Source organism: Topomyia yanbarensis, chromosome 2 (assembly GCF_030247195.1).
Source record: "Topomyia yanbarensis strain Yona2022 chromosome 2, ASM3024719v1, whole genome shotgun sequence".
In the NCBI taxonomy this organism is placed as follows: domain Eukaryota; kingdom Metazoa; phylum Arthropoda; class Insecta; order Diptera; family Culicidae; genus Topomyia; species Topomyia yanbarensis.
The window spans coordinates 28,894,951-28,922,573 of record NC_080671.1 but is presented as its reverse complement, the minus strand read 5'-3'; the positions used below and the strand labels follow the sequence as shown (position 1 = coordinate 28,922,573).

At 37.2% G+C, this 27,623-nt stretch overlaps 1 protein-coding gene across 5 annotated transcripts in view; it reads left to right on the top strand.

The window, feature by feature from the left end:
- Window positions 1-27,623, top strand: part of LOC131679483 (protein sickie) — a 190,400-nt gene that overhangs the window by 143,971 nt on the left and 18,806 nt on the right. For all 5 annotated transcript variants that reach the window (XM_058960217.1, XM_058960216.1, XM_058960215.1 and 2 more), the window contains exons 3-8: window positions 10,562-10,645; window positions 10,761-10,889; window positions 10,985-11,125; window positions 17,068-17,395; window positions 17,450-18,611; window positions 18,672-18,927. In XM_058960217.1, coding sequence (XP_058816200.1) covers window positions 10,562-10,645; window positions 10,761-10,889; window positions 10,985-11,125; window positions 17,068-17,395; window positions 17,450-18,611; window positions 18,672-18,927 — 2,100 coding nt within the window. The remainder of the gene's footprint in view (window positions 1-10,561; window positions 10,646-10,760; window positions 10,890-10,984; window positions 11,126-17,067; window positions 17,396-17,449; window positions 18,612-18,671; window positions 18,928-27,623) is intronic.

Below are 27,623 nucleotides of genomic sequence, written 5' to 3'. Positions count from 1 at the left end.
AAGTCAGAACTGGCGTCAACGTTCCATTCCAGTAAAAAAAACACAAAAAAACAGAAGACAACAGATCGACAATACGAAACAGAACGCCAGAAGTATGTGGCTTAGGAAATATGCAAAGTATGTGCTAGAGCAGCAGAAAAAAAAAAGATCGTTGAAACGTCTTACCATCGAAAGTGAGTGAATGAGTGGGAGGCGATGTAATCTAATCCAATGGCGTTCGAGTGCCTCTCTCAGATGACGCATATCTGGGTCGAGCTCATTTGTGTAGAGTTGGGTTGTCACACTTATTAAGCGCATGGCTTGCTATGTGATGTTAAAAATTTAATTTTGAGAACGATTTGGCATGATTACAAGCAATCGAAATGTTTTTTTTTGTGTCTGGTATTTGAACGCAAACAAACATTGTTGGCGAATAAAAATTCTAATGGATTCTACTTGTTCGGTATTTTCATAGCTTTTCCGATTTCACCATTTTGTCAAAAACAAAAAAAAATCAAATAATAATCCTAAATCTTTCAGTTTCGTTGAAAACTCAAGGAACTTGCATTTTCGGAGCAAATCTTCAACCGTGTGCTGACTTTCTAAACACACGATTCCGGCGTATTTGCAAAAGTCAAAAACATGAACCACCCACGTGCCACGATATTATCGCCCGTCGGGAACGTGATATTAGCGAAATAAACCACCCAAAGCATGTTTGAAAACATAATTATCACCACCAGTCCACCTCGCGGGCGTAAATAACCGAAGTCAAATGACTTTTTATCTATGATCGGCGCAAGCCTGTGCGCCGGCTGACTGAGCATACATGAATTAAGCTATCGCGCACTATTAACCCTTTTGCCCCCTTCCGTCTGTGGACCAATTGGTCCACTAACCGGCTGTAGTCGACTAGCCAAGCCAGCCAGATACATGACGAGTGATGCTGATGAAGAGTGAAGGGAAAATGCTGGTGCGCTTTCGACGCATTTGCAAGCTTTGTTCACTTCGTTCGGCAATTGCTCATATAATAGCTATTCAATCAATGAATGGGTCAAGCAATAATGTTTAGACAAGTGCGTAATTACACATACCGGGGGATCGATGAAATTGGACTAATTGTGTACACAGAAATGACTTAACCAAGCGGAAACCGTAATAAACCTACTGTTCCTATTAACAGCTAGTTGAAATAAAAATCATGCTCTCTCCTTCTCAGGTTACAATTTTCCCCTATTGTTCAATTATGTTACATTGGAAGGCAGCTTAGTAGAAACACCGTCTGAAGGAACCTAATGAAGCACTAAAACTGAACAGAAACTACAATCTAGCATACATCAGAAAAGTAAACTAAAGCGAATGCACGGGGAGGAAGAGAAAAACAAACTGTATCATTAATTCGCATGTTCGTGATCATTACTGTCCAATTAGGTTCAATATATGGGGTTTTGTGCCGAAAGTGGCAACTATTCGACAACTGAAAGGGCAATCAGCATTATTTTTTTTTTCAACGAGCTTTTTTTCCACCGTGCCAACAACACCTCTCTCAGTCGGAGTGTCAGTCACGTGCAGCCGATATCGGAAATCTCATGGCCAGCTTATCGAAGCAGCAATCATAAATCTCCGATTGAAGCGCTTTTTTCCTTCTCCGTTGTATGCTGTCGGAAATTTGATTATACTCGAGTCATTTCACTGGCACCTCATGTGAGACAGTTTTGATTGGATCGTTTGGGGACTACTGAATCTTGCATATGGTTTGGAGATTGCTTTCCTTGATCGGCAGTCAGACTGTCTTGACTGTGACATTGGCTAAGCCTATAAAACATGGCACGTATAAGCTGCGGTAGGTAAGCCTCAAAAAGTTATGTTTTGGTCAAAGAGGAGATTGTTTGTTGTCTACTTGCTTCACGGATGATTAGTTAATCGGTGTGTGTGTGTATGTTGTGTGTTGCGCCGAAGGTCAATGTAGGATTATGACAGGTTCTACAAGAGATGACAACAACTGTTCGGACTGATTGATTGATGGCGAAAATTGGACTGACACCATTGATTAAATATGTAAATAAGGTTTATGAGTGATAGCGCAGATATACGTTGATTGTATTTCGAATGAGAGCACTAATCTGTAAACTTGAGGTTGATCAGCAAGTGCTTGGTGGGAAACTCGGGAAGGTTGTTATGTAGGGGAGCTGATCCATAAAATCATATGCATTATACATATTTTTATTTGATTTTTTACTGTAGCCATTTAAATATAAAAAATTAGCTATCCTTGTAGATTCCATCGACTTAAATAAGGCAAACTGTGAAACTATTCCACTTGTGATATTTGCCCGAGCGGAGCGCGGCGATGAGTTTAATCGAGAGGAATGTTGAAAACGACAATAAAGAGAAAATGTTTGCCACTTTGAACAATCCAAGGAAATCATTCGAAACATCAAGTAGGCGTAGGGTTATCTCCTCTGGCAAGGCTTTGACCCGGAAATTTTTAATGACCTGGTAGTAGACTTCAAGGAATATAGTATCAAATCAAAGGGATTGCTCAACATTTATTGTTTTTATTACCCAATTTGTTAAAAGTGTTAAAAGTTAAAAGTATGCTCTAAATCATTCCTTCAAAAATTAGTAAGGGTATCAATTCAGCGCTAGTTGATTGGAATATTATCAATTTTGAGCCGTTCACATTACGCTGGAAATTTTTCACATTTGTAACGGATTTGTAGGTTTAGTTTGATATTGAATTTCACTTCCCCCGCTAATCGCAAAGAATACAAAAGCACCAGCCACTCTCGCTGTGGAGGATAGGCCGACCAAGCATTGCCCTCCAACATAGCTAATCGAAAGAGGAAGTAAACAAATAGAGGCTCTCATTTGCCCTTCGAATTATTCGACATATTTTTTGTGCCTACGGTTCTCGTCCTCAGTAGCTAATAGCTGACTGGACCGCTAGTTGGACACTAAATCCAAAAATGAGACACAATTTATGCGGACAGTTTTTTTCAAATCGTTTATTTGATAAGGCACGTTTGCGTTAGCTTAAAGGTGCAATTTTTTCATTGTTTTACATTTTGAATTTCTTAAAACTAGGGGGTTACACATTTCAATATTATTTTGTTTTATACAATGAAACTAAAAAAAATTTTACAGCTAACTTATACATATACAAGAGGGGATAATATAATATTCCTAAGATTAGGGGGGCGGGTCATTTTGTGTGTTCTTTGTATAGTATAGTATAGTATAGTATAGTATAGTATAGTATAGTATAGTATAGTATAGTATAGTATAGTATAGTATAGTATAGTATAGTATAGTATAGAAGAGGTGCAAGACTGTTACTGTTATTATTGGGTTGGGAGTACCGGTTTAACCGTTCACATATCCAACACCTAAATATCGATTTTCTAAGTATTAATAAACTGGTGTGTTCGGTATTTTTGTTAGATAAGACTATTTAAAAAAAAATACTGTTTCTTTTTTATACAACTTCCAAAACATTTTAACAACCTTTTCACGTACTAGTTCTTATACAAAAAAAAATACAACTCCATATAACAATCCAGAAAAACTCCGACAATAGATTCTATAATCCCACTTTTGACATCGATAAAATAGTGAGACAGTGAATGTTTTTCTAATCCTAGCGCTGAAGTGTGCTCGAGATGTGGTAGAAGAGAGAATCAAATTTAGTAAACTGAGAATACTGTGTTGATTTATTTGAAAGTAAGGTTTCAATAGGGTTACCAACCGTCTTCATTTTGAATAACATGTCCTTAATTTCGATGATTTTGGAAAGCATCCTTAATTTTACTTCAAATGGTACTAGTTTTAGTCCGTGGTATATTTGAAATCAATCAAGTTCGTTTAATCGAATAAAACATTTTCTTCACCGTGTTAGTTGGTCACCTACAGTACTTTTGAATTGTTCATAATAATGATTCAAAAACATTGATTAAGTTTATTGGTTAAAGTAATGCTTCAAACCAAAACTTGTTTCATCTTTCTTATCTTGTTGAATGTTGACAGAAAAAATATGATTTTGTTCTCTAATTCGAACCGTCAAATTTCGAACAGCTATCACTTTCTAGCACATGGTTCCATTCCTCAGCGTAGCCAGGGTCTACAGGGTTCCAGTCCTCAGGGTAGTCACCTCGCACCATTCATATTTTTGCTCTATTAAAGCGACATAACGTGAATCCTTCGTTTGGTGACGACTTCAAACATACCAGGTATTCCAAAGACGCAGAATTCCCGCAGTCCTAGTTAGCATGTTGTAAAATACTTCCAATTGTTCGGTTATATCTTTAACTCGCCACTCTAAAGTTAATTGCGACTGCAATATTTCACAAATCGTTCTCAAACGGGAATTGGTGAAGATTTGTGAGTCTTTTTAGATCCCAAACTGTCCGGATGATATAGTCATGATGATGCTCGTTTGGAATGCGAGCATCGACTGACTCAAACAGACACGCGGTACCTCTATTAATAATCTCATGGTATTTGTTTGAGTCGCTAGTTGCTCCCGATTGACGGTTCTTCCAGGAATAGAATTTTACGAGGTTTTCAATAGTGTGTTTTTGAAATTCATAAACTATATAGCAATAGAATATGATTTCAATTAATTCCGATTTGTTGGGTTGTAAAAAGGCGGAAATCCATAGCAGAGATATTAGCGTTCAAAATAGTGACGCAAAAACTTGATATCGATTGATTTTAGATTTTAGAATGACACCCAGCCCCAGATAGTACAGTAAAACAAATTTCTATACCTTCTCACACAAAAATCGCTTAATATAAACGAGCATCATATTGAGTACACTATTTCCAAGGCCTCTAAGCTGCTAGGATTAATTAAGAGTGTCTTCTACTCTCACGGTTACAAAAAATCGATTTTTTTTGTTATGTTTAATTTCAATCTATATATATATATATATATATATATATATATATATATATATATATATATATATATATATATATATATATATATATATATATATATATATATATATATATATATATATATATATATATATATATATATATATATATATATATATATATATATATATATATATATATATATATATATATATATATATATATATATATATATATATATATATATATATATATATATATATATATATATATATATATATATATATATATATATATATATATATATATATATATATATATATATATATATCTGAGAATACGCCATAGGAAGGATTTGGTGAAAATCGTATTCCTTGGTAAGCGAGCCGCACCACGATGGCGCTTGTCTATGGAAAAATCATTGTACAAAGTATTAACCGGTCCATTCTTGACGGTTTATGTATATGTCAGCGTATGTGAATAGTTCCTTGTTTTTTTTTGGGACGAGATTATCGCACGGAAGAAAAAAACAAAGCCATCGGTGAGAAAGGAAAGGGAAAGTTGACGGACAAATCAATCGGCAAGCTAACAAAATTTTATGGGAGGGCGATTCAGAGAAACTCAAATTCTGTAGAACATATGCGAAATGCAATCTGACTGTAGGCTGAAGTAGAAGTAACTTTAGAAACTTTCGAACATGTCAGGATCTACGAAAGTCTATCATCTAATGATTTATTAGAAAGATGCTTAGGAGCTCACACCCAAAACATCATTGTTGAGTCTCTGAATAGTGAAATCTGGGCCTTAGCGCCAAAACACTTGCACAAATTGTGGCAGGCAGGTGGTCAATGTTGCGACTTATTTGGCAGTCAACATCTTCAACCATAAGGAATTTCATCGATATTACAAGCTATGGAGGTGATGGGAATTGCCTTAGGGAATGAAGCTGAAAGATGTGCTACTCGACTCGATACTGAACAATTCAACCTGAATTCAACAGAGAGTGCAAAGCCAAGAATAGTAGATACCCGGTATAGTAGATTATCTAGTAAGTTACTACTATTGAGTTATACACCGTACTTTATCTTTAAACTTTTAAACTTTAAAAATACGGAGAGAATCTTCCTAATGGTGAGAGACTCCGCATGATCTCTCGGCATATCCCACGTTGACATTATACGAGGAAATATTGAAGCATTCTTTTACGTAACGCTCCGAGAAGAAATACTAAAGCCAAGGGCCAACACTAATTTCTATGGTCCCTTGTTTACTAAAGAACGAGAGTCTGACCATCCCTTTATGGGAACATCTTGTAATGTGCCTATAAATTTTCGAAAGAGCAAAATCATTTTCTCTCCTAAGCATCCTCGTAAAGGCCTGAGATTGTCCCTTGAAGAGTGCTGTTCCAAAACCGAAGTAAGTGGCACTTGCTCTCGGCAATCTTAGAAACTAGCAGGAATTCCAACATAGGGCATTGAAAACCTCAATGTCGCTATTTTTCAGTCCATATATTTTTCGCAGGTTTTACACAATGCATTTGCATTGTGTTTAACCTAGTTAACTTCCGCCGTAGATCTTCCAAAATGTTAACATTACTCGTCAGAGCCGAGGAAACACTACAGAGGAGCGTTTTGGGGATCAAAATGTGCTATTCTTTCAATTGGATTAACCTTTGCTCGGTATCAGGTATGAATTTGTCGCTTGTCAAGTCCGAATCAAAGGCAAAGACTTCTGGGCATTGTTTCCATATACATCGCACCTAAGCTGGTTCTAGAAGACTTCAACTTCCACGGTATGTCATGTTATGGGTTGTTTTCACGATGATAACCGATCTATCTTACTGCATGATATTTGCAACAATTTCAATATGATAATCTTGAATACAGTAGCAATGACACGATTTCCTACTCCAAGCGACCTAGCGCGTAAGATTTGTCACTGTACTCGACTTCGCTACAATTGGTGCGCCCATTGATTGGAAGAGCTACACGTCCGAAACAAACAAATCCAAACAAGGAATTCCTTCGCTGGATGCGTACAACGTTTTGGCTGGCTTGATTATCGACACTGTGATCAAAGGTCAGAGATTGCTCAGAATTGTACGCAAAATCCTATAAGGACTTTTTGATCGTTAGATCACCCGAACTTTCCGTATATACGCGACGTTGGAAACGCAATTGAAAAACTGCATGAAAACTGAAAATCGCGGTTATTGGCACCGGTTCGTCGAAGAGAAAGCAATGCTTCGTCTGGTGGCTACGCCCTTCGTTGTGCATTCGATTCAACCCTTGATCAGAATATATGGAACCAAGAATTCTTTTTCGGCGACAGCGGCATTCCATGTAGATCCATTTCACATTCCAAGCTTCCACCAACACATTACAATAATGGACGTTTCGCGGTGAAATGCGAATACTGTATATAAACGTATTTTAAACACACAAATTTATCTAGCAGCAAAGATGCTCGCGCTAGGCACCGTAGTGCGCATACCATTATAACGTTCGTCAGATGATGCCAGCTATGCATCGCTTCTAAAATCATAAATATAAGTGACCCTACTCGGAACTAAAATTTCACGATAACGTGAATAGAAATTTTGGAAATCAAGACAGAGATCCTGAAATCATGCATATAAATCACATTACTCGCACAAAAATCGTTACTAGTATCCTGAAATCATGAGCATGAATCACTAAAATACCACGAAAGAGAAATTACGAAAATCGTGACTGCAATCATGAAAATCACGACAGAAAAATCCGATTGCAAACTCATGAATAAAATATCACGGTAACTTGATGAGAAATCACAAAAATCGCGAATAAGCTCCTGCAATCATGAACATCGTTCAACTGTCGGCTGCGTATCCCCAAATTGTGAACAAAGATCACAACAAAAACTAAACATATCCAGGGAACAAACACAGTTACCCTACCAAACATTCTAATGTAAAGCCATGTATTTATTCGACGCGAACTAGTTTTTTTGGAAACACAAGTAGTTTTATGAATACGAGGTTTATTACTCATAATTTCAGGAACTTGGTCACGGTTTTTCGTAAATCCTTCAGTTCACGAAATCGTGATCTTGTTTTCATAACTTCATGACCAGATTTTTCCGTGTATCCACGCAGTACTACGCCCGCGATCTTGCAAACAGGATAACACCCCGGTGATTAAGTGAATGTCTTAGCACTAATAAACCTATAATCGCGGTCTCAAGCGGGAACCTACAAACGCCCATGTTCGCGCGATGATACATCGGTCACGCCCAGAAATCTCCTAGCAGACTAGGTGCATGCCTTCAGTTGGACCAATGAAATTGGACACTCATATTCCCTAGACAAGACGTTCCATGGCGGCATGACCGGGAACTCTAGTGATATAGGGAAGCTTACTCTCTTCTAGCATCTGTACCATACATTAAAAATTAATCACCAGATTGACGGTACGTGCGCAATCATTCAAGCATACACGCAAATATGCGAACAACCTTACGGTTAAAAAATCGAATTTATGCTTGCGAAGTTACATACACGCTAGCACAAGTGACAAACACGTTAACATACAAACGCTCGAGCCATTCGCGATCATCTACGCCCGCGATCTCGCAAACACTGTCACAAAGAGAACGTATTAGCACTTAAAAAATTACAAAAACACGTTCTAAAGAGTGAACTTATATACGCCCGTGTTCACGCGACCATGAATCGGTTACGCCCGGAAGCCCCTACTCTCGGCCCTAGCAACTTAGGTCCACGACTTCAGTGGGACCAATAAAAAATGACATGACCGGGAACTCTAGTGATGTGGAAGAGCTCACTCGCATATAGCATCTGAACCGTACACCGAAAATTGAATATCAGATTCACGATCCGCGCGCGATCAACCAAAAACACACGCGAATATGTGAAAATCGAATTTATACGCGCGAACATATAAACGCCCACGTGATCGAACACGTTAAAGCAGATACGCTCGAGCCGGTAACGATGAGATGTAGTCTTCTGGGCCACTTCCATGGATTCTCCCATAAATAGTATCCGAGTACTGGAACATAGCTCCGGAAATCCAGATTCCGGTAAACCAGGTGAAATTATCTGGTTAATTTTCACAAGGTCTAGTAGTTGGCGAGTTCTTGACGTTTTCAATTTACGGATTCCCCAGTACTCTATCGCCTGTTAAAGATGTTTTTTCGTTGAACATATAACGGTCCAAACAACTTTAGCCCAGTATTTCTTAGTAGTAAATTTCAGGGTTGTTAGCCAAGATGGATTATTATATTTATATTTTGAAATTTTCACTGAGTTGATCCCGACAGGTAGTTTAAAATATTACCAAAAACTAGAATGTACCTGGGTCATTTAACTATTACAGTCTCTTCAAACCAATTTCCAAGAAATGAGTTTTTATTTTTTATCGCGCTTCAAAAGATGATAAGATTAACCATCGGTGAAGCGTGGATTAATTCGCCTGTGAATCAGACAAAAACAAGCGTTCGAAAGTATGACAGAAGCGTGCGTGGGGTTTAAAAAGTACACATAAACAAAAAAGTACACGACGAAATTTTGTTTACCCCCCTCCACCTCCGGAGCGAGCCCTGTATGCCAAACTAGGGAAAGAGAAAAGAGGAATTAAGAAACTTTTACTTATGGTATGCATTAGCAGTAACACCGCCCGGTCGAGATTTCCAAAGGCACGTGTCTTTTCAAGTGTTGTTTTCGAAAACATTTAGTTATCTTCGTACTCAAGAAGAACTTTAAAAAGCTTTCGGGCAATGAGTAGGCGAGTAGGCGTCATAAAATGCTTTACTCATAGACCGTCACATTGAAGCCGAACGACAATCCTAGGCCTACTTTTTTCTGCTTCCCATCTGAACTTAACCGCAAGCTTCGCGGGTGGTACCAGTTAAATTCATTGTAAAGCAGTTATATATGTGTTGAGCCATAGGAAGCTGTATATTTGTTACAGAAACATTCAGTTTCCGTTACGTTTAATTTGGATGAACTCACACTTGTCACATCGCTCGAAATCAACCACAGCTGATCAAGATGCAAGGAACTCAACGACCGACGCATGCATTCAAAGCATACAGTATGAATAGTGAACAATCATCATAAAGACAAAAACATAAATCATATCGCTAGTGTTGAACGTCTCATATAATCTCACATTTGAAAAAAAATGCTCGCCGTTGCACATAAAATCGAATCCATCAATATTAATCGAGAGAAAGCATTCTATTGTTCGATGTGTCCATACGAATGAGATGTCCATACGACCAATATCCCCCATCCATGACCGGATCGGCTATTGATGAGTAATCACGATAAACGAAGAATCGTTTCAAACGGCGCCAAATCGAAAATAAATCTTTCAATTTCAATAAACATAAATCTGTCTCTGCCGGTGCTTTTCTTCAAGGCCCTCTTGTCCGTTGTCAACCTAATTGATGGTAAAAGTACACCGACGATGGAATTTGAATGGAGCACTTTTAGCAGTCTGTGCTTCGATGTGCTGTCATTATTAGTGGGCTTCGCTAGATTAGAGGCCCCTAATGGACTCTCATTGACTATAGAACCATCAAATGCAGTAAATTACGCATGCCCATTTGTTCCATTAGCTAAAAACCACTCGTTCCCAAATAAGGCAATTATCGCAGTGACTAATTGACGTTTTTTCGATTCGTCTATTTCCAGGCACACGTCGTAGCGGCATTCGAACAAAGCTTAGCCAACATGACCCAGCGGCTGCAAATGCTGACAGCAACGACGGAGAAGAAGGTAAGCTGCATACAGGCTTTGCTAACCTCCGACACCGTGCCAGTAGCAACAGTCTTAATTACTCTCCTAAAACCTCCGATACTCTGATGTCTGATCATGTCAATTGTCTTTCCAGGACAGCGAAATTCTGGACATGCGACAGACGATTGAGCTGCTGCGGAAGCAATCGATCCAGGCTGGCCTAACTACCGCCCATATGCAGAGTATGGGCGTACAAGTTAACGGGCAGGTCAATGGAAATGGAGTAAGTAATTGCGCTGACAGTCGATCAGCTTGGTTTATTGGTTTATTGGAGTATCGATGATTTGATGCATTTTGATCTCGGTATTTTTTTTGTAGAACACAGATCAGACAATGACAGCGCCACCACTGCCACCGGGTGCGGAGATTCAAAGGCACCATAGCTCCGACTCTATGTGCTCGTTGAATTCAGTCAGCTCTGGCTGTTCGGCTCAGGACAAGAAGAAAAAGAAGGGATGGGTAAGTGAATGTTTAAGCATGGCAATATGAATTGTTTTAAGATTCTACTATTTAACTATTTTAAATAAGAAACTGACAAGCGAACATTAGATATTAAAACTAAAATCTGGGATTGAACTTAAAATATGGAAAATCGAATTTTAAAATTTAAAAACAAAATTCTGCAAACAACAAAATGGATACCGAAAACTGAAATTAAGCTTGAATAAAAATGGAAATTCAAGCTGATAAAAAATTGAAAATTGAAAAGCGGAAAGTGGGAACAATAAAGCAGAAAACAGAAAGCGGATAGGGGAAGGAGGAAAATGAGAATATCGAAAATGGCAAAATGAGTTAATGTAAATAAAAATGTGAAAAGTGAAAAGGATAAGAGAGCAGAGAACAGGGAAGAGAAAAGAGAAAAGTGAAAAGAGAAAAGAGGAAAGAAAAGAGAAAAGAGAACAGAGAACAGAGAACAGAGGACGGAGAAAAAAGAAAAGAGAACAGAAGGAGAATAGGAAACAGAAAACAAGAAACAGGGAACATAGAACAAAAAAAGGAACTGGCAACAGGAAAAAAGAAACAGGGGAAAGGAAAAAGGGGGAAAGAGAATTGGGAATATGAAGAAGAGAAAGATGCGAAGTAAAAGAGACAAATTGGAAAAAAGAAAAGGATGGAAAGAAGAAACACCGGGAAAAGGGGACAAATGGAAAAGGAGAAAAGGTAATAAAGGGAATAAGAAACAAGGAAATAAAGAAACAAAGAAACAAAGAAACAAAGAAACAAAAGAAACAAAGAAACAAAGAAACAAAAGAAACAAAGAAACAAAGAAACAAAGAAACAAAGAAACAAAGAAACAAAGAAACAAAGAAACAAAGAAACAAAGAAACAAAGAAACAAAGAAACAAAGAAACAAAGAAACAAAGAAACAAAGAAACAAAGAAACAAAGAAACAAAGAAACAAAGAAACAAAGAAACAAAGAAACAAAGAAACAAAGAAACAAAGAAACAAAGAAACAAAGAAACAAAGAAACAAAGAAACAAAGAAACAAAGAAACAAAGAAACAAAGAAACAAAGAAACAAAGAAACAAAGAAACAAAGAAACAAAGAAACAAAGAAACAAAGAAACAAAGAAACAAAGAAACAAAGAAACAAAGAAACAAAGAAACAAAGAAACAAAGAAACAAAGAAACAAAGAAACAAAGAAACAAAGAAACAAAGAAACAAAGAAACAAAGAAACAAAGAAACAAAGAAACAAAGAAACAAAGAAACAAAGAAACAAAGAAACAAAGAAACAATGAAACAAAGAAACAAAGAAACAAAGAAACAAAGAAACAATGAAACAATGAAACAATGAAACAATGAAACAATGAAACAAAGAAACAAAGAAACAAAGAAACAAAGAAACAAAGAAACAAAGAAACAAAGAAACAAAGAAACAAAGAAACAAAGAAACAAAGAAACAAAGAAACAAAGAAACAAAGAAACAAAGAAACAAAGAAACAAAGAAACAAAGAAACAAAGAAACAAAGAAACAAAGAAACAAAGAAACAAAGAAACAAAGAAACAAAGAAACAAAGAAACAAAGAAACAAAGAAACAAAGAAACAAAGAAACAAAGAAACAAAGAAACAAAGAAACAAAGAAACAAAGAAACAAAGAAACAAAGAAACAAAGAAACAAAGAAACAAAGAAACAAAGAAACAAAGAAACAAAGAAACAAAGAAACAAAGAAACAAAGAAACAAAGAAACAAAGAAACAAAGAAACAAAGAAACAAAGAAACAAAGAAACAAAGAAACAAAGAAACAAAGAAACAAAGAAACAAAGAAACAAAGAAACAAAGAAACAAAGAAACAAAGAAACAAAGAAACAAAGAAACAAAGAAACAAAAGAAACAAAGAAACAAAGAAACAAAAGAAACAAAGAAACAAAGAAACAAAGAAACAAAGAAACAAAGAAACAAAGAAACAAAGAAACAAAGAAACAAAGAAACAAAGAAACAAAGAAACAAAGAAACAAAGAAACAAAGAAACAAAGAAACAAAGAAACAAAGAAACAAAGAAACAAAGAAACAAAGAAACAAAGAAACAAAGAAACAAAGAAACAAAGAAACAAAGAAACAAAGAAACAAAGAAACAAAGAAACAAAGAAACAAAGAAACAAAGAAACAAAGAAACAAAGAAACAAAGAAACAAAGAAACAAAGAAACAAAGAAACAAAGAAACAAAGAAACAAAGAAACAAAGAAACAAAGAAACAAAGAAACAAAGAAACAAAGAAACAAAGAAACAAAGAAACAAAGAAACAAAGAAACAAAGAAACAAAGAAACAAAGAAACAAAGAAACAAAGAAACAATGAAACAAAGAAACAAAGAAACAAAGAAACAAAGAAACAATGAAACAATGAAACAATGAAACAATGAAACAAAGAAACAAAGAAACAAAGAAACAAAGAAACAAAGAAACAAAGAAACAAAGAAACAAAGAAACAAAGAAACAAAGAAACAAAGAAACAAAGAAACAAAGAAACAAAGAAACAAAGAAACAAAGAAACAAAGAAACAAAGAAACAAAGAAACAAAGAAACAAAGAAACAAAGAAACAAAGAAACAAAGAAACAAAGAAACAAAGAAACAAAAGAAACAAAGAAACAAAGAAACAAAGAAACAAATAAACAAAGAAGCAAAGAAACAAAGAAACAAAGAAACAAAGAAACAAAAGAAACAAAGAAACAAAGAAACAAAGAAACAAAGAAACAAAGAAACAAAGAAACAAAGAAACAAAGAAACAAAGAAACAAAGAAACAAAGAAACAAAGAAACAAAGAAACAAAGAAACAAAGAAACAAAGAAACAAAGAAACAAAGAAACAAAGAAACAAAGAAACAAAGAAACAAAGAAACAAAGAAACAAAGAAACAAAGAAACAAAGAAACAAAGAAACAAAGAAACAAAGAAACAAAGAAACAAAGAAACAAAGAAACAAAGAAACAAAGAAACAAAGAAACAAAGAAACAAAGAAACAAAGAAACAAAGAAACAAAGAAACAAAGAAACAAAGAAACAAAGAAACAAAGAAACAAAGAAACAAAGAAACAAAGAAACAAAGAAACAAAGAAACAAAGAAACAAAGAAACAAAGAAACAAAGAAACAAAGAAACAAAGAAACAAAGAAACAAAGAAACAAAGAAACAAAGAAACAAAGAAACAAAGAAACAAAGAAACAAAGAAACAAAGAAACAAAGAAACAAAGAAACAAAAGAAACAAAGAAACAAAGAAACAAAAGAAACAAAGAAACAAAGAAACAAAGAAACAAAGAAACAAAGAAACAAAGAAACAAAGAAACAAAGAAACAAAGAAACAAAGAAACAAAGAAACAAAGAAACAAAGAAACAAAGAAACAAAGAAACAAAGAAACAAAGAAACAAAGAAACAAAGAAACAAAGAAACAAAGAAACAAAGAAACAAAGAAACAAAGAAACAAAGAAACAAAGAAACAAAGAAACAAAGAAACAAAGAAACAAAGAAACAAAGAAACAAAGAAACAAAGAAACAAAGAAACAAAGAAACAAAGAAACAAAGAAACAAAGAAACAAAGAAACAAAGAAACAAAGAAACAAAGAAACAAAGAAACAAAGAAACAAAGAAACAAAGAAACAAAGAAACAAAGAAACAAAGAAACAAAGAAACAAAGAAACAAAGAAACAAAGAAACAAAGAAACAAAGAAACAAAGAAACAAAGAAACAAAGAAACAAAGAAACAAAGAAACAAAGAAACAAAGAAACAAAGAAACAAAGAAACAAAGAAACAAAGAAACAAAGAAACAAAGAAACAAAGCAACAAAGAAACAATGAAACAAAGAAACAAAGAAACAAAGAAACAAAGAAACAATGAAACAATGAAACAATGAAACAATGAAACAATGAAACAAAGAAACAAAGAAACAAAGAAACAAAGAAACAAAGAAACAAAGAAACAAAGAAACAAAGAAACAAAGAAACAAAGAAACAAAGAAACAAAGAAACAAAGAAACAAAGAAACAAAGAAACAAAGAAACAAAGAAACAAAGAAACAAAGAAACAAAGAAACAAAGAAACAAAGAAACAAAGAAACAAAGAAACAAAGAAACAAAGAAACAAAGAAACAAAGAAACAAAGAAACAAAGAAACAAAGAAACAAAGAAACAAAGAAACAAAGAAACAAAGAAACAAAGAAACAAAGAAACAAAGAAACAAAGAAACAAAGAAACAAAGAAACAAAGAAACAAAGAAACAAAGAAACAAAGAAACAAAGAAACAAAGAAACAAAGAAACAAAGAAACAAAGAAACAAAGAAACAAAGAAACAAAGAAACAAAGAAACAAAGAAACAAAGAAACAAAGAAACAAAGAAACAAAGAAACAAAGAAACAAAGAAACAAAGAAACAAAGAAACAAAGAAACAAAGAAACAAAGAAACAAAGAAACAAAAGAAACAAAGAAACAAAGAAACAAAGAAACAAAGAAGCAAAGAAACAAAGAAACAAAGAAACAAAGAAACAAAAGAAACAAAGAAACAAAGAAACAAAGAAACAAAGAAACAAAGAAACAAAGAAACAAAGAAACAAAGAAACAAAGAAACAAAGAAACAAAGAAACAAAGAAACAAAGAAACAAAGAAACAAAGAAACAAAGAAACAAAGAAACAAAGAAACAAAGAAACAAAGAAACAAAGAAACAAAGAAACAAAGAAACAAGAACAAGAGACATTGAAATCGGGAAATTTTAATTTCCAATTTTCAATTTCTAATTTTCAATTCCCAAATTTCCGATTCCCAAATTTCCGATTCCCAAATTTCCAATCCCCAAATTTCCAATTCCCAAATTCCCAATTCTTAAATTATCAATTCCCATATTTCCAATTCCCAAATTTCCAATTCCCGAATTTCGAATTTTCAATTTCTGATTTCCTATTTTCAATTTCAGATTTCAGATTTCAGCTTTCAGAGTTCAGATTTCAGTTTTCAGACTTCAGACTTCAGATTTCAGATTTCTGATATCTGATTCCTGATTCTTGATTTCTGATTTCTGATTTCTGATTTCTGATTTCTGATTTCTGATTTCTGATTTCTGATTTCTGATTTCTGATTTCTGATTTCTGATTTCTGATTTCTGATTTCTGATTTCTGATTTCTGATTTCTGATTTCTGATTTCTGATTTCTGATTTCTGATTTCTGATTTCTGATTTCCGATTTCTGATTTCTGATTTCTGATTTCTGATTTCTGATTTCTGATTTCTGATTTCTGATTTCTGATTTCTGATTTCTGATTTCTGATTTCTGATTTCTGATTTCTGATTTCTGATTTCTGATTTCTGATTTCTGATTTCTGATTTCTGATTTCTGATTTCTGATTTCTGATTTCTGATTTCTGATTTCTGATTTCTGATTTCTGATTTCTGATTTCTGATTTCTGATTTCTGATTTCTGATTTCTGATTTCTGATTTCTGATTTCTGATTTCTGATTTCTGATTTCTGATTTCTGATTTCTGATTTCTGATTTCTGATTTCTGATTTCTGATTTCTGATTTCTGATTTCTGATTTCTGATTTCTGATTTCTGATTTCTGATTTCTGATTTCTGATTTCTGATTTCTGATTTCTGATTTCTGATTTCTGATTTCTGATTTCTGATTTCTGATTTCTGATTTCTGATTTCTGATTTCTAATTTCTGATTTCTGATTTCTAATTTCTGATTTCTGATTTCTGATTTCTGATTTCTGATTTCTGATTTCTGATTTCTGATTTCTGATTTCTGATTTCTGGTTTCTGATTTCTTATTTCAGATTTCAAATTTCAAATTTCAATTTTTAATTTCCACTTCCAATTTCTTATTCGTAATTTGAAATTTTCAATCACCGCATTTCCAATTTCAATTCAGTCCTACAGATCAATAACATCAACAAAAATTCACTATCTCATTCCAGCTCCGAAGCTCCTTCACCAAGGCCTTCTCCCGCAACGCCAAAATCTCCAAAACCAACCGACACGTCAGTCAGTCTTCCAATCTGGACACGACGACGGCGGCAGCGGGTAACGGACACACCCATCACCATCATCACCACCATCATCATCACCATGCCAACAATAACAACAACAACAATAACACGAGCAACAGCGATCAAAAGTCATTGTCCGGTGGCAGCGGAAGCGACAAACAATCGATCGGAAAGATGCACCCGAACGCACAATTACCACCGCCGTCGCCTACTAAGAATGGCAGCCCCCTTAAAACTGTCATGTTGGTGGAGAATGGTTTGTATCATCTCTTCACGTGCGAACTCTGAATTAATCATTTCCTCATTTTAGCTAAACCAATCGATGCCATCGAGCTGAACGGTAATCCGGTGGTGGAAGATCTGAAGAAACAACTGCGCGAAAAAGACATGGTGCTCACCGATATCCGACTGGAGGCGCTTAGCTCCGCCTCGCAGCTGGAAAATCTTAAGGACACCCTAATGAACATGCGACAGGAGATGATGAGTCTCAAGCAAAGCAATGAAAGACTGCAGCGAATGATGACTACCCGATCGTTAGCCGGAAGCGAAGTATCGTTAGGTCAGGTCAGCCCTAGTGGATCAATGGGAGAGCCTCGCCGATACAGTCTAGCAGCGGATAATGGTATGTCACGAACACCGCTAGAACTGCCGCAGAATTTAGATGAGACAGAGGAAGACAATATTCCTCCGGCGCCAGCGCCGGAACCTCCTCCAGCTCCGCTTAGTCCGGCGATAATAGCTGAACTATCCCCCACAATCGAGCGGGCAGCAATGGTCAATGAGATGCTAACCACGCCAGCGGAGGATGTGGCCGATCCGGTTGATGGCAAGAAAATTGCCATTGCCGTCTATCTTGGACAGCCGGAATCTTTCACCAAGTACGCGGAGGAGATGAACGAATGTGATAACTATTACCATTCTTCGCCGGAAGGGGGAGAGAACGGAAAGTCGCTGACCGAGAATGGTGACAAGAGTCGGAAATCGTTCTCGGGTCCATCCGAGGGAAACAATTCTAGTCGGAATGAGTTCACATTTGCTTACACGTACATCTCGGGAAAGACAACGTGGCAGAATTTGGATTACATTGTGAGGAAGACTTTTAAGGATTATTTGGGAAAGATTGATCCCGGAACGAATCTCGGGTTGAATACGGATTCGATAACGTCCTACCATTTGGGTGAGGCAAAACGTGGGCCCGAAATGGGATTCCCTGAACTGCTACCTTGTGGGTACATAATCGGAAATGTTAGAACGCTGTATATTTGTCTGCAAGGCGTCGGCAGTCTAGCTTTCGATAGTTTGATCCTACGGAACATAGTTCATAGGTACATTTCACTGCTAACTGAGCACAGACGGTTGATTCTGTGTGGTCCTAGTGGAACCGGTAAATCCTATCTGGCGAGAAAGCTGGCAGAGTTTCTGGTGGCACGATCCGGGCGGGATAACCCAGCGGAAGCGATAGCCACATTCAAGTAAGTGAACTTTCGAATTTGAATGACTACTTCAGTTTTGACAATTTCCAATTTTTTTAGCGTTGACCACAAATCCTCCAAAGAACTGCAGCAGTACCTTGGTCACATAGCCGAACAGGCATCGATGTCCGAGGGTGCCTCGGAGGAACTGCCAGCTGTGATAATTCTGGACAATTTGCATCACGCGTCCGCGCTCGGTGATGTGTTCTCCTGCCTACTAAGTGCCACCGCTGCCAAGCTGCCGTGCATTATCGGAACGATGTCGCAGGCAACCTGTAACACTACCAATCTGCAGCTGCACCATAATTTCCGATGGGTGAGTAATCCATGTTGATTCTTCTTCTTGTGTGAATTGTGGGTTACCCCCTTTTGGACGCTAGGTACCCCCGGGGTTCCCCGTTGAACTACGAAAATGCTCGCAATTGAAAGGTAGTTAAATTAACTATCTTGCAAAATGTGGGTTAGCCCCTTTCGAAAGCCAGTCATTAAATTGTTTCGGTTGTTTCAGCGATCAAAAGTTCGAGCTGGTTGAGACGATTTGCACATTTTGTTTGCCGCTCTATGCTTCTATCTCAGGTTCTGATCCAGCGACCTGATCCGCAAAATCTTTCTCTTGTAGTGTTTTCACCAGCGTATGCAGAAGACCTTCTTGCTTGAGAAGCTGCTCAATGCGTCTTTTCAAGAAAGGAAACAATTTTTCGTCTCCATTGAACGGGTGTGGGCGTAGCGTAGTTGGTACATCGATTGTCTGGTATGCAACGCACCTGGGTTCGAGCACCGACCCCGCACATAGGGTTAGAAATTTTTCAAAAGAGATTTTTCTAACCCGAAGATGCGAATGACCTTATGGTTATAATCGAAATAAAAAAAGTCTCCATTGAACAAGGGAATGACACTAATACTAAATCTTTTTTTCCTTTTTGTATCAGGAAGAAAATTATCTAAATTTTGTTATTATTATCTGAAGCTCACTTCCAGAAGAACGCTCTGTCTGTACAAGCTTACACAAATTACTTATTTGTTGCCGAATCAAAACCATAAAGTATCGAACAAAAGCTCTGTCTGAATGTTGTGCATAGTACCAAACATACCGGTACTTATTTTTTTCAGTACCGTTATATCGGTACAAAAAATGGATCGGTGTTCCCGAAATTTTCGGTACCGATACTACTTTTTGAGCCTAAAGCAGTTTCGCCGTTTCTGTTCACTTCCCCGTCCGTGGACCAGCGTGTAGTTTCAATATAGATTCAAAATATATTCAGTAGATACTTTGAAATTTATTCCCCTAAAACATCTCCATTTCAGGCCTCGAGAGTAGAGGACCCTTTTAATTGCAACGCTGTCACACTAAACCGCGTGTTTCAAAAAATAGCTCCAGCCCACGAAGGTTCGGTCATATAGCACAAACTTTAAAGTCAACAACCACTGATCTAGTGAAACGATCAAATCAGCCTGGGACAATATCAACGTGAGAAATCTTGAAAGCCTAAACAAATCAACGGTAAAACCGTAGGAAAATAGTATTTAGAATAGACGGACGCTGCAACTTCAGTAAATGCCACGCATTGTACAAAATTGCCACTCTTCAATTCATTTCATTTATTTAGTTCAACATCAATTTCATGATAACACTGAATCAACGATTTGCCTCCACAATACTCGTTGTGGAGCTGCAACTCTCCAACATCGGTTCCGCCCAATACTCGTCAAATCACGTTCCACCTGGTCCGCCCATCGTGCTCTCTGCACTCCTCGCCTTCTTGTACCAACCGGATTATTAGCGAACACCTTCTTTGCAGGATTGTTGTCCGGCATTCTTGCAACTTGCCCTGCCCACCGTATCCTTCCAGGTTTGGCCGCCTTTTGGATACTGGGTTCGCCATAGAGCTCGCGGTTCATCCTTCGCCGCCGCACACCATTCTTCTGCACACCGCCGAAGATCGCCCTTAGCACCCGTCGCTCGAAAACCGCAGTTTCTTCTGGAGCCCATAATAGGGCCAGCTTCCACTGATGATGCGTCTTCGGGTTTCACGGCTCACATTATTGTCAGCCGTTAATAAGGATCCTAGGTAGACAAAATCCGCCACTACCTCGAAGGTATCCCCGTCGATCGTAACGCTGTTTCCTAGCAGGATCCTGTCGTTTTCGGTTCCGCCTTACTTTGTTTTGGACGCATTTACCACCAGTCCGACCTTCGCTGCTTCGCGTTTCAGGCGGGTGTACAGGTCTGTCACCGTTCCAAATGATCGGGCGATAATGTCCATGTCGCCCGCGAAGCATGCAAATTGGCCGAATTTCGTGAAGATCGTGCCCCGGCTGTTGAGCTCGGCTCGTCGCATCACACCTACCAGAACGATGTTGAATAGTAGACACGAGAGTCCATCACCTTGTCTCAGTCCCCGTCGAATGGACTGGAAAGTTCACCCGAAATCCTTACGCTGTTTTGTACACCGTCCATCGTTGCCTTGATCAGTCCAGTCAGCTTCCCGGGAAAGCTGTTTTCGTCCATGATTTTCCATAGCTCTACGCGGTCGATACTGTCGTATGCCGTCTTGAAGTCGATGAACAGGTGATGCGTTGGGACCTGGTATTCACGGCATTCCTGGAGGATTTGCCGTACGGTGAAGATCTGGTCCGTTGTCGACCGGCCATCGATGAAGCCGGCTTGATAACTTCCCACGAACTCATTTACTTGATGGTGATAGACGACGGAAGATGATCTGGGATAGCATTTTGTAAGCGGCATTCGAAATGGTGATCGCTCGGAAGTTCTCACACTCCAAATGGTCGCCTTTCTTGTGAATGGGGCAGATCTCCCTCGTCCAGTAACGCTGCACAGTGGGAAAAAAAGTATCAAAAACGCGACTTTACTCAATAGCTTGATAGAAGGCTAAATGTTGTAATCAATAATGAATATTTCTTATGTAAAAATGTTTGGGGAGTCGATTTCAGGTATTTAAAATGACCGTAAAGCACGCTATCTTGTCCGTTTTACCCCAATTCTCCTTTTCGTTTGAGTTTATTTTCAAAACTGAATATATAACTCGGAAGAAAGTTGGAAACGGCTGACACAAATTGATATTTCTTATGTAAAAAATCCAGAAAATTGATTGAAGACATTTAGAATCATCTCAAGACATTTAGAATCATCTCACGAAACGTATACACCCATTTTACCCCAATTCTCCGCAAAACTAAAGTTTGAAGTTAATCCTGGCTTTATATTTCGGTAAAAGGCTATATGCGGCTGATCAAAAGTGATGATTCTTATGTATAAAAATCCAGGTTATCGTTTGAATATAGTTAGACTGGTCGCCCGAAACGTATGTACCCGTTTTACCCCAATTCTTTCCATAACTCAAGTATAAAGTCAAACCAGGCTCTACATTTCAGAAAGAGGCTGAATCCGGTTGATCAAAAGTAGTATTTCTTATGCAAAAAATTCTGGGAAATCGATTGAAGATAGATAGAATGACCGCACGAAACATGTGTACCCGTTTTACCCCAAATCTTCCCATATTTCAAGTGGAAAGTTAAACCTGACTGTGCTTCTCGAAAAGAGGCTGAAGGTGGCTGATCAAAAATAGTAATTCTTATATAGAAAAATCCGGGGAATCGGTTGAAGATAGTTGGAATGGCCGCACGAAACGTTTGTATCCGTTTTACCCCAATTATTCACATAATGTATGTGTGAAGTAATGTCTTACTCGTTATTTCCGAAACAGGCTGAAACCGGCTGATTAAAAGTAACTTTTTTATGTTAAATAGTCCAGGGAATTGATTGAAGATAGTTCGAATGACTGGACAAAATATGTGTACCCGTTTTACCCCAAATTTCTCCTATAGCTCACATGTGAAGATAAACCTGGCTGTACCTCTCGGGAAGAGACTGAATGCGGCTGATGAAAAGTAGTTATTCTTAGGTACAAAATTCCGGGGAATCGATTGGAGATAGCTAGTATGACCGCACGAAACGTGTATACCCGTTTTACCCCAATTCTTCACGTAATGTATGTGTGAAGTTATACCTTACTCATCATTTCAAAAACAGGCTGAACGCGAATTTTTTGTTCATAAGAATTACTATTTTTCATCAGTTGCAGTCAGCCTCTTTCGGAGAAGTACAGCCAGGTTTAACTTCATATTTGAGTTATCAGAGGAACTTAGGGTAAAACGGGTACACATGTTTCGTGCGGATATTCTAGCTACCTTCAATTGATTCCCTGAAGTATTTAACATAAAAAATTACTTTTTATCAGCCGATTTCAGCCTGTTTCTGAAATGTTGGGTAAGTATAATCACACACAAGTGTAAGGGACAGAATTGGGGTAAAACGTGTCAACACGTTTCGTGCGGTCATTCCAAGTATCTTCAATCGATTCCCTGAGCTGATTTTCACAAGAGAAACTACTTTGGTGAGCCGCTTACAGCCTCTTGCTGAAATAATGAGTAAGGTATAACTTCACACATACATTATGTAAAGAATTGGGGTAAAACAGGTATACACGTTTCGTACGGTCATTCTATTTTCATTCGATTTCCCGGAAATTTTTGCATAGGAATTACATGTACGTTTCATCAGCCGCATTCAGCCTCTTTCCGAGAAGTACAGCCAGGTTTAACCTCACACTTGAGCTATGGGAAGAAGTTGGGGTAAAACGGATACACGTGTTTTGTCCGGTCATTTGAACTACCTTCAATCGATTTCCTGGATTATTAGGCATAAAAAAATTAGTTTTGATTAACCGCTTTCTGTTTCTTTCTGAAATATTGAGTAAGGTGTATCACCAAGCTTGTATTATGTAAATAATTGGGGTAAAACGGATACAAACGTTTCGTGCGGCCATTCCAACTATCTTCAACCGATTCCCCGGATTTTTCTATATAAGAATTACTACTTTTCATCAGCCACCTTCAGCCTCTTTCGAGAAGCACAGCCAGGTTTAACTTTCCATTTGAAATATGGGAAGATTTGGGGTAAAACGGGTACACATGTTTCGTGCGGCCATTCTATATATCTTCAATCGATTTCCCAGAATTTTTTGCATTAGAAATACTACTTTTGATCAACCGCATTCAGCCTCTTTCTGAAATGTAGAGCCTGGTTTGACTTTATACTTGAGTTATGGGAAGAATTGGGGTAAAACGGGTACATACGTTTCGGGCGACCAGTCTAACTATATTCAAACGATAACCTGGATTTTTATACATAACAATCATCACTTTTGATCAGCCGCATATAGCCTTTTACCGAAATATAAAACCAGGATTAACTTCAAACTTTAGTTTTGCGGAGAATTGGGGTAAAATGGGTGTATACGTTTCGTGATGATTCTAAATGTCTTCAATCGATTTTCTGGACTTTTTTACATAAGAAATATCAATTTGTGTCAGCCGTTTCCAACTTTCTTTCGAGTTATATATTCAGTTTTGAAAATAAACTCAAACGAAAAGGAGAATTGGGGCAAAACGGGTATGAAAGCGTACCGTGCGGTCGTTGTAAATACTAGCAATCAATTTTTCAGCCCTTTTTACATAAGAAAAACCTTACCTGGTAAACGACATCCAGCCTTTTCAAAAAAAGTCGCGTTTTGGGTCCATTTTTTCCCACTGTGCGCTGCCTCGAACATGGGGAACAGACGCTGTTTTGAGCCGCTCCTCCTGGAGATCAGACGCTCAGGCTTGCAGCAGCAAACCCCCCCCCCCCTGTCCCTGTCAGCCTACGACCAAATTCATTCAAAAAATACTAAAAGTGAGAATCTGGTGAATAATCCCATTGTCTACAGCTTCGTGGAATACTATAAATCCAAATAAAATCGCCCGAGAAAGTTATTAAAATTTTATCAGTTTTTAGGTGTGCGCGGGCCCATGGATTAAGAAGTCGATTTACAAGGACTTACAAAAAAATGTTGGGTTTAAATAAACAGTAAATTCAGATAAATTTCAATGTATACAAAGTCCCATTCTTAGCAGAAAAAAATATATTTTCAGATTTCCCCGGGTTTTGGGCGAAAATGACACTTTATGAACAAGGAGGTGTGGAAAGGTGTTGACCAAATTTATTCGATAATCTTATACCTTTTCCAGATGTTGATTAATGTAGTAACGGATTTTATCATGCCTTTTTCATTTCTTTTCTCGCTCTAGGAGATAGCTAATGTAAACTAGAATGACCCTTTTTTCTGATCCTATCCTGCTTGGCACAATGCAATTGGCTTAAATTCAAAACTTTATATTGGTATGAAATAAAGTAGACAGTTCGAGTCATCGTAAAAAACGACCGATTTTATTGCAATTTTGGGTTGAGAATCCTGTTTGTCTTTATCAACATTAAAAGAAATATGATTGAAAGAGAAAAAAACTCTTCGAGTTTTGGATTTATGTTTATCTTTTGGGGTACATTCATTTCATCAGAGTTTATAGATGCAGATTTTTGCTTGTCCTCAAATTTTATTTCCAAATTGAACACACTTCACATAATCTCAGAAAAAAAGAACAAAACCAAGTTTCATAACTTTCTTTAAGAAGAAATTCCGGAGCCGTTACTCGTTGAACACGGATCACAACAGAAAACGAACAAGAAAATATCAGGCTGGACCACACATTCAGTAAATTCTCAAAGTAATACAAGTCTGTTTATTGAAAATTTCCCTCATAATATGGGATAAGAGCAAAGACGACATATCAAGAAGACAGAGTTGCCAGTTCAGTTCAGAATCTGAAGACATGAACAGCAACACGTCTCTCGGGTAAAGGTGACGTTTTTTAGGTCTACTTTTATATTGAGATCGCTATCTTCGTACAATAGACAAAACCTTTATTTCTCATTTACTATTACGATTTCTGTTCAATGTACAGCGATTCCCAAAAGTTAACAAACTTTAACATAAATCTCATCGAATTATTTTTCTATCCTTCATGAAACTGTCAATCAGGATTCTCAATCGAAATCAAATTAAAAAGTTAAAATTTAGGCCAAATATATCCCACAAAATGCTAACGAGCATAATGGTTGATTCAAGATTACATCAAGCATACTCCAGAATGAGTGAAGAAATAAAAAAGAATAAACAAATATATCTGTGACAGAAAAAAAAGCTTCTGGAATAAAGCTTCTTAACCAATAGTCCCCGTGCGAATTTAGAAACTTAAAAATTTAATAGCTATCTCTTGCGATTTTAGATCGCGATGTAGTTTTCTACAAAGTTGTACACAATGAAATTATCCATCAGATTCTCACTTTTGATAATATTTGAATGACTAAAGTACTACCTAAGGGCAAAAATGTGAACTAGTTTCATTGAAAAACCTATGTTTTCAAACAAAAAAACTTTAAAATAAAAAGTTGTTCTGGAGCCCCCGATAGAATATTTTTATTTTACTTTTAAATGAAAGGGAAAAATTCTATCACATGCTGAAGTTTTCGGCGATGCCAATTTTTTTCGAATAAAATTGTTCTACCAAACACACCGTGCGAGATTTCTATTTGCCTGTGCTGTAACACGAGGGTAATGATTTCTGAATGTCAGTTGTGAGTCCAGAAGTACACCGAGGGCTCTGACAACTGTCATTCTCTCTAGCGATTCCCCGGAGATGGTGTAGTTCCACAGTATTGGATTTTTTCTACGTGTAAAAGATATTATGGACCACTTGGACACGCTGAGAGCCAGCAAGTTGCGATTACACCAACTACAGAAAGCATCTAAGTGTTGCTGTAGTTCCTTGCACTCTTCTATTGACCGCACAATAAGAAATAGTTTGAGATCATCGGCATATATAAGTCTACACCCAGGAGGTAAAAAAAACAAACGTCATTGAAGAACAACGAGAAACGCAACGGTCCTAGATTGCTCCCTTGAGGCACTCCCGACAAATTGATGAAACTGTATGACTCATTATTTCCTAATTTTACAGACAGAGAACGATTTACGAGATATGATTTAAGCCACCGTATAAAATTTTCCGAAGCGCCCAGCCGCTTCATCTTTGCCAGTAGAAGAGAGTGATCTACACGATCGAATGCAGCCTTGAGATCCGTGTATACAGTATCGACCTGAGATCCAACTTCAATATTTTTAATATAGAGCGAAGAGAATTGGGCTAGATTAGTAGTTGTCGATCTACCTGGAAAAAGCCATGGTGGTCCTTCGATATATATGCTCTGGTCTCACGAAACAGCACATTTCCTACTAATATTTCAAATAACTTTGAGCCAGCGCAGAGAAATGCTGCGCAAATAGGTCACAGATGCCGCTTGGGGTACTTGATGTTTCATTTGCAAGGAACATACTGAAAGGAAGCCCATTTTCTTTACGTTACGTGTCTTGAATAGAGAGAGAGAGAGAGAGAGAGAGAGAGAGAGAGAGAGAGCGATTATATGTCTTGTAACTGTTGCTGGCTTTAATAAACTCTCGTTTTGTGAGAAGGTTTCGTCGGCTGGTGTAATGCCGAAGTGCAGCTGCTCGCAGTCTTTTCAGTTTACGTAATTGACGATTGGACCATGCTGGTTTTGGTCGGGGACGTGGTGCGGGAACATGTAGTTTGAAAAGTTGTTTTAGGACCAGTGAAAGTTTTTCTACGGCAACATCTACATCGATCGCGGAATTCAGCAAAGTCTCCCAATCGATTGCCTGCAGTGAGTTGTGGAGCCTATTGAAATCAGTTTTCGAAAAAATTGAACTCCCTGGCATCTAGCATTTCGTCATAAACAACTGACTGGGAACAGATCTGCGTTACTAGAAGAGGAGGATGGTGTGCGTCACAAGCAACTAACGGCACAAGGGCTTCTGAAACGGTGCAGTTAATAGAAGCTTCTTCATTTACGAAAAGGAGGTCCAGGGTTCGATTTCGTCTGTTATTTACTGTACACATTTGCAGCATGTTCAATACAGACATTCCGTCCAGTAAGGCAATACTCGCTCTAGAGAAGGTTGATTCAGAAGGGTCTGGGAAGGCATAGCCGGAGGAGGTACTTTTCCATAGAAGTCCAGATTGATTATAATCACCAAACAG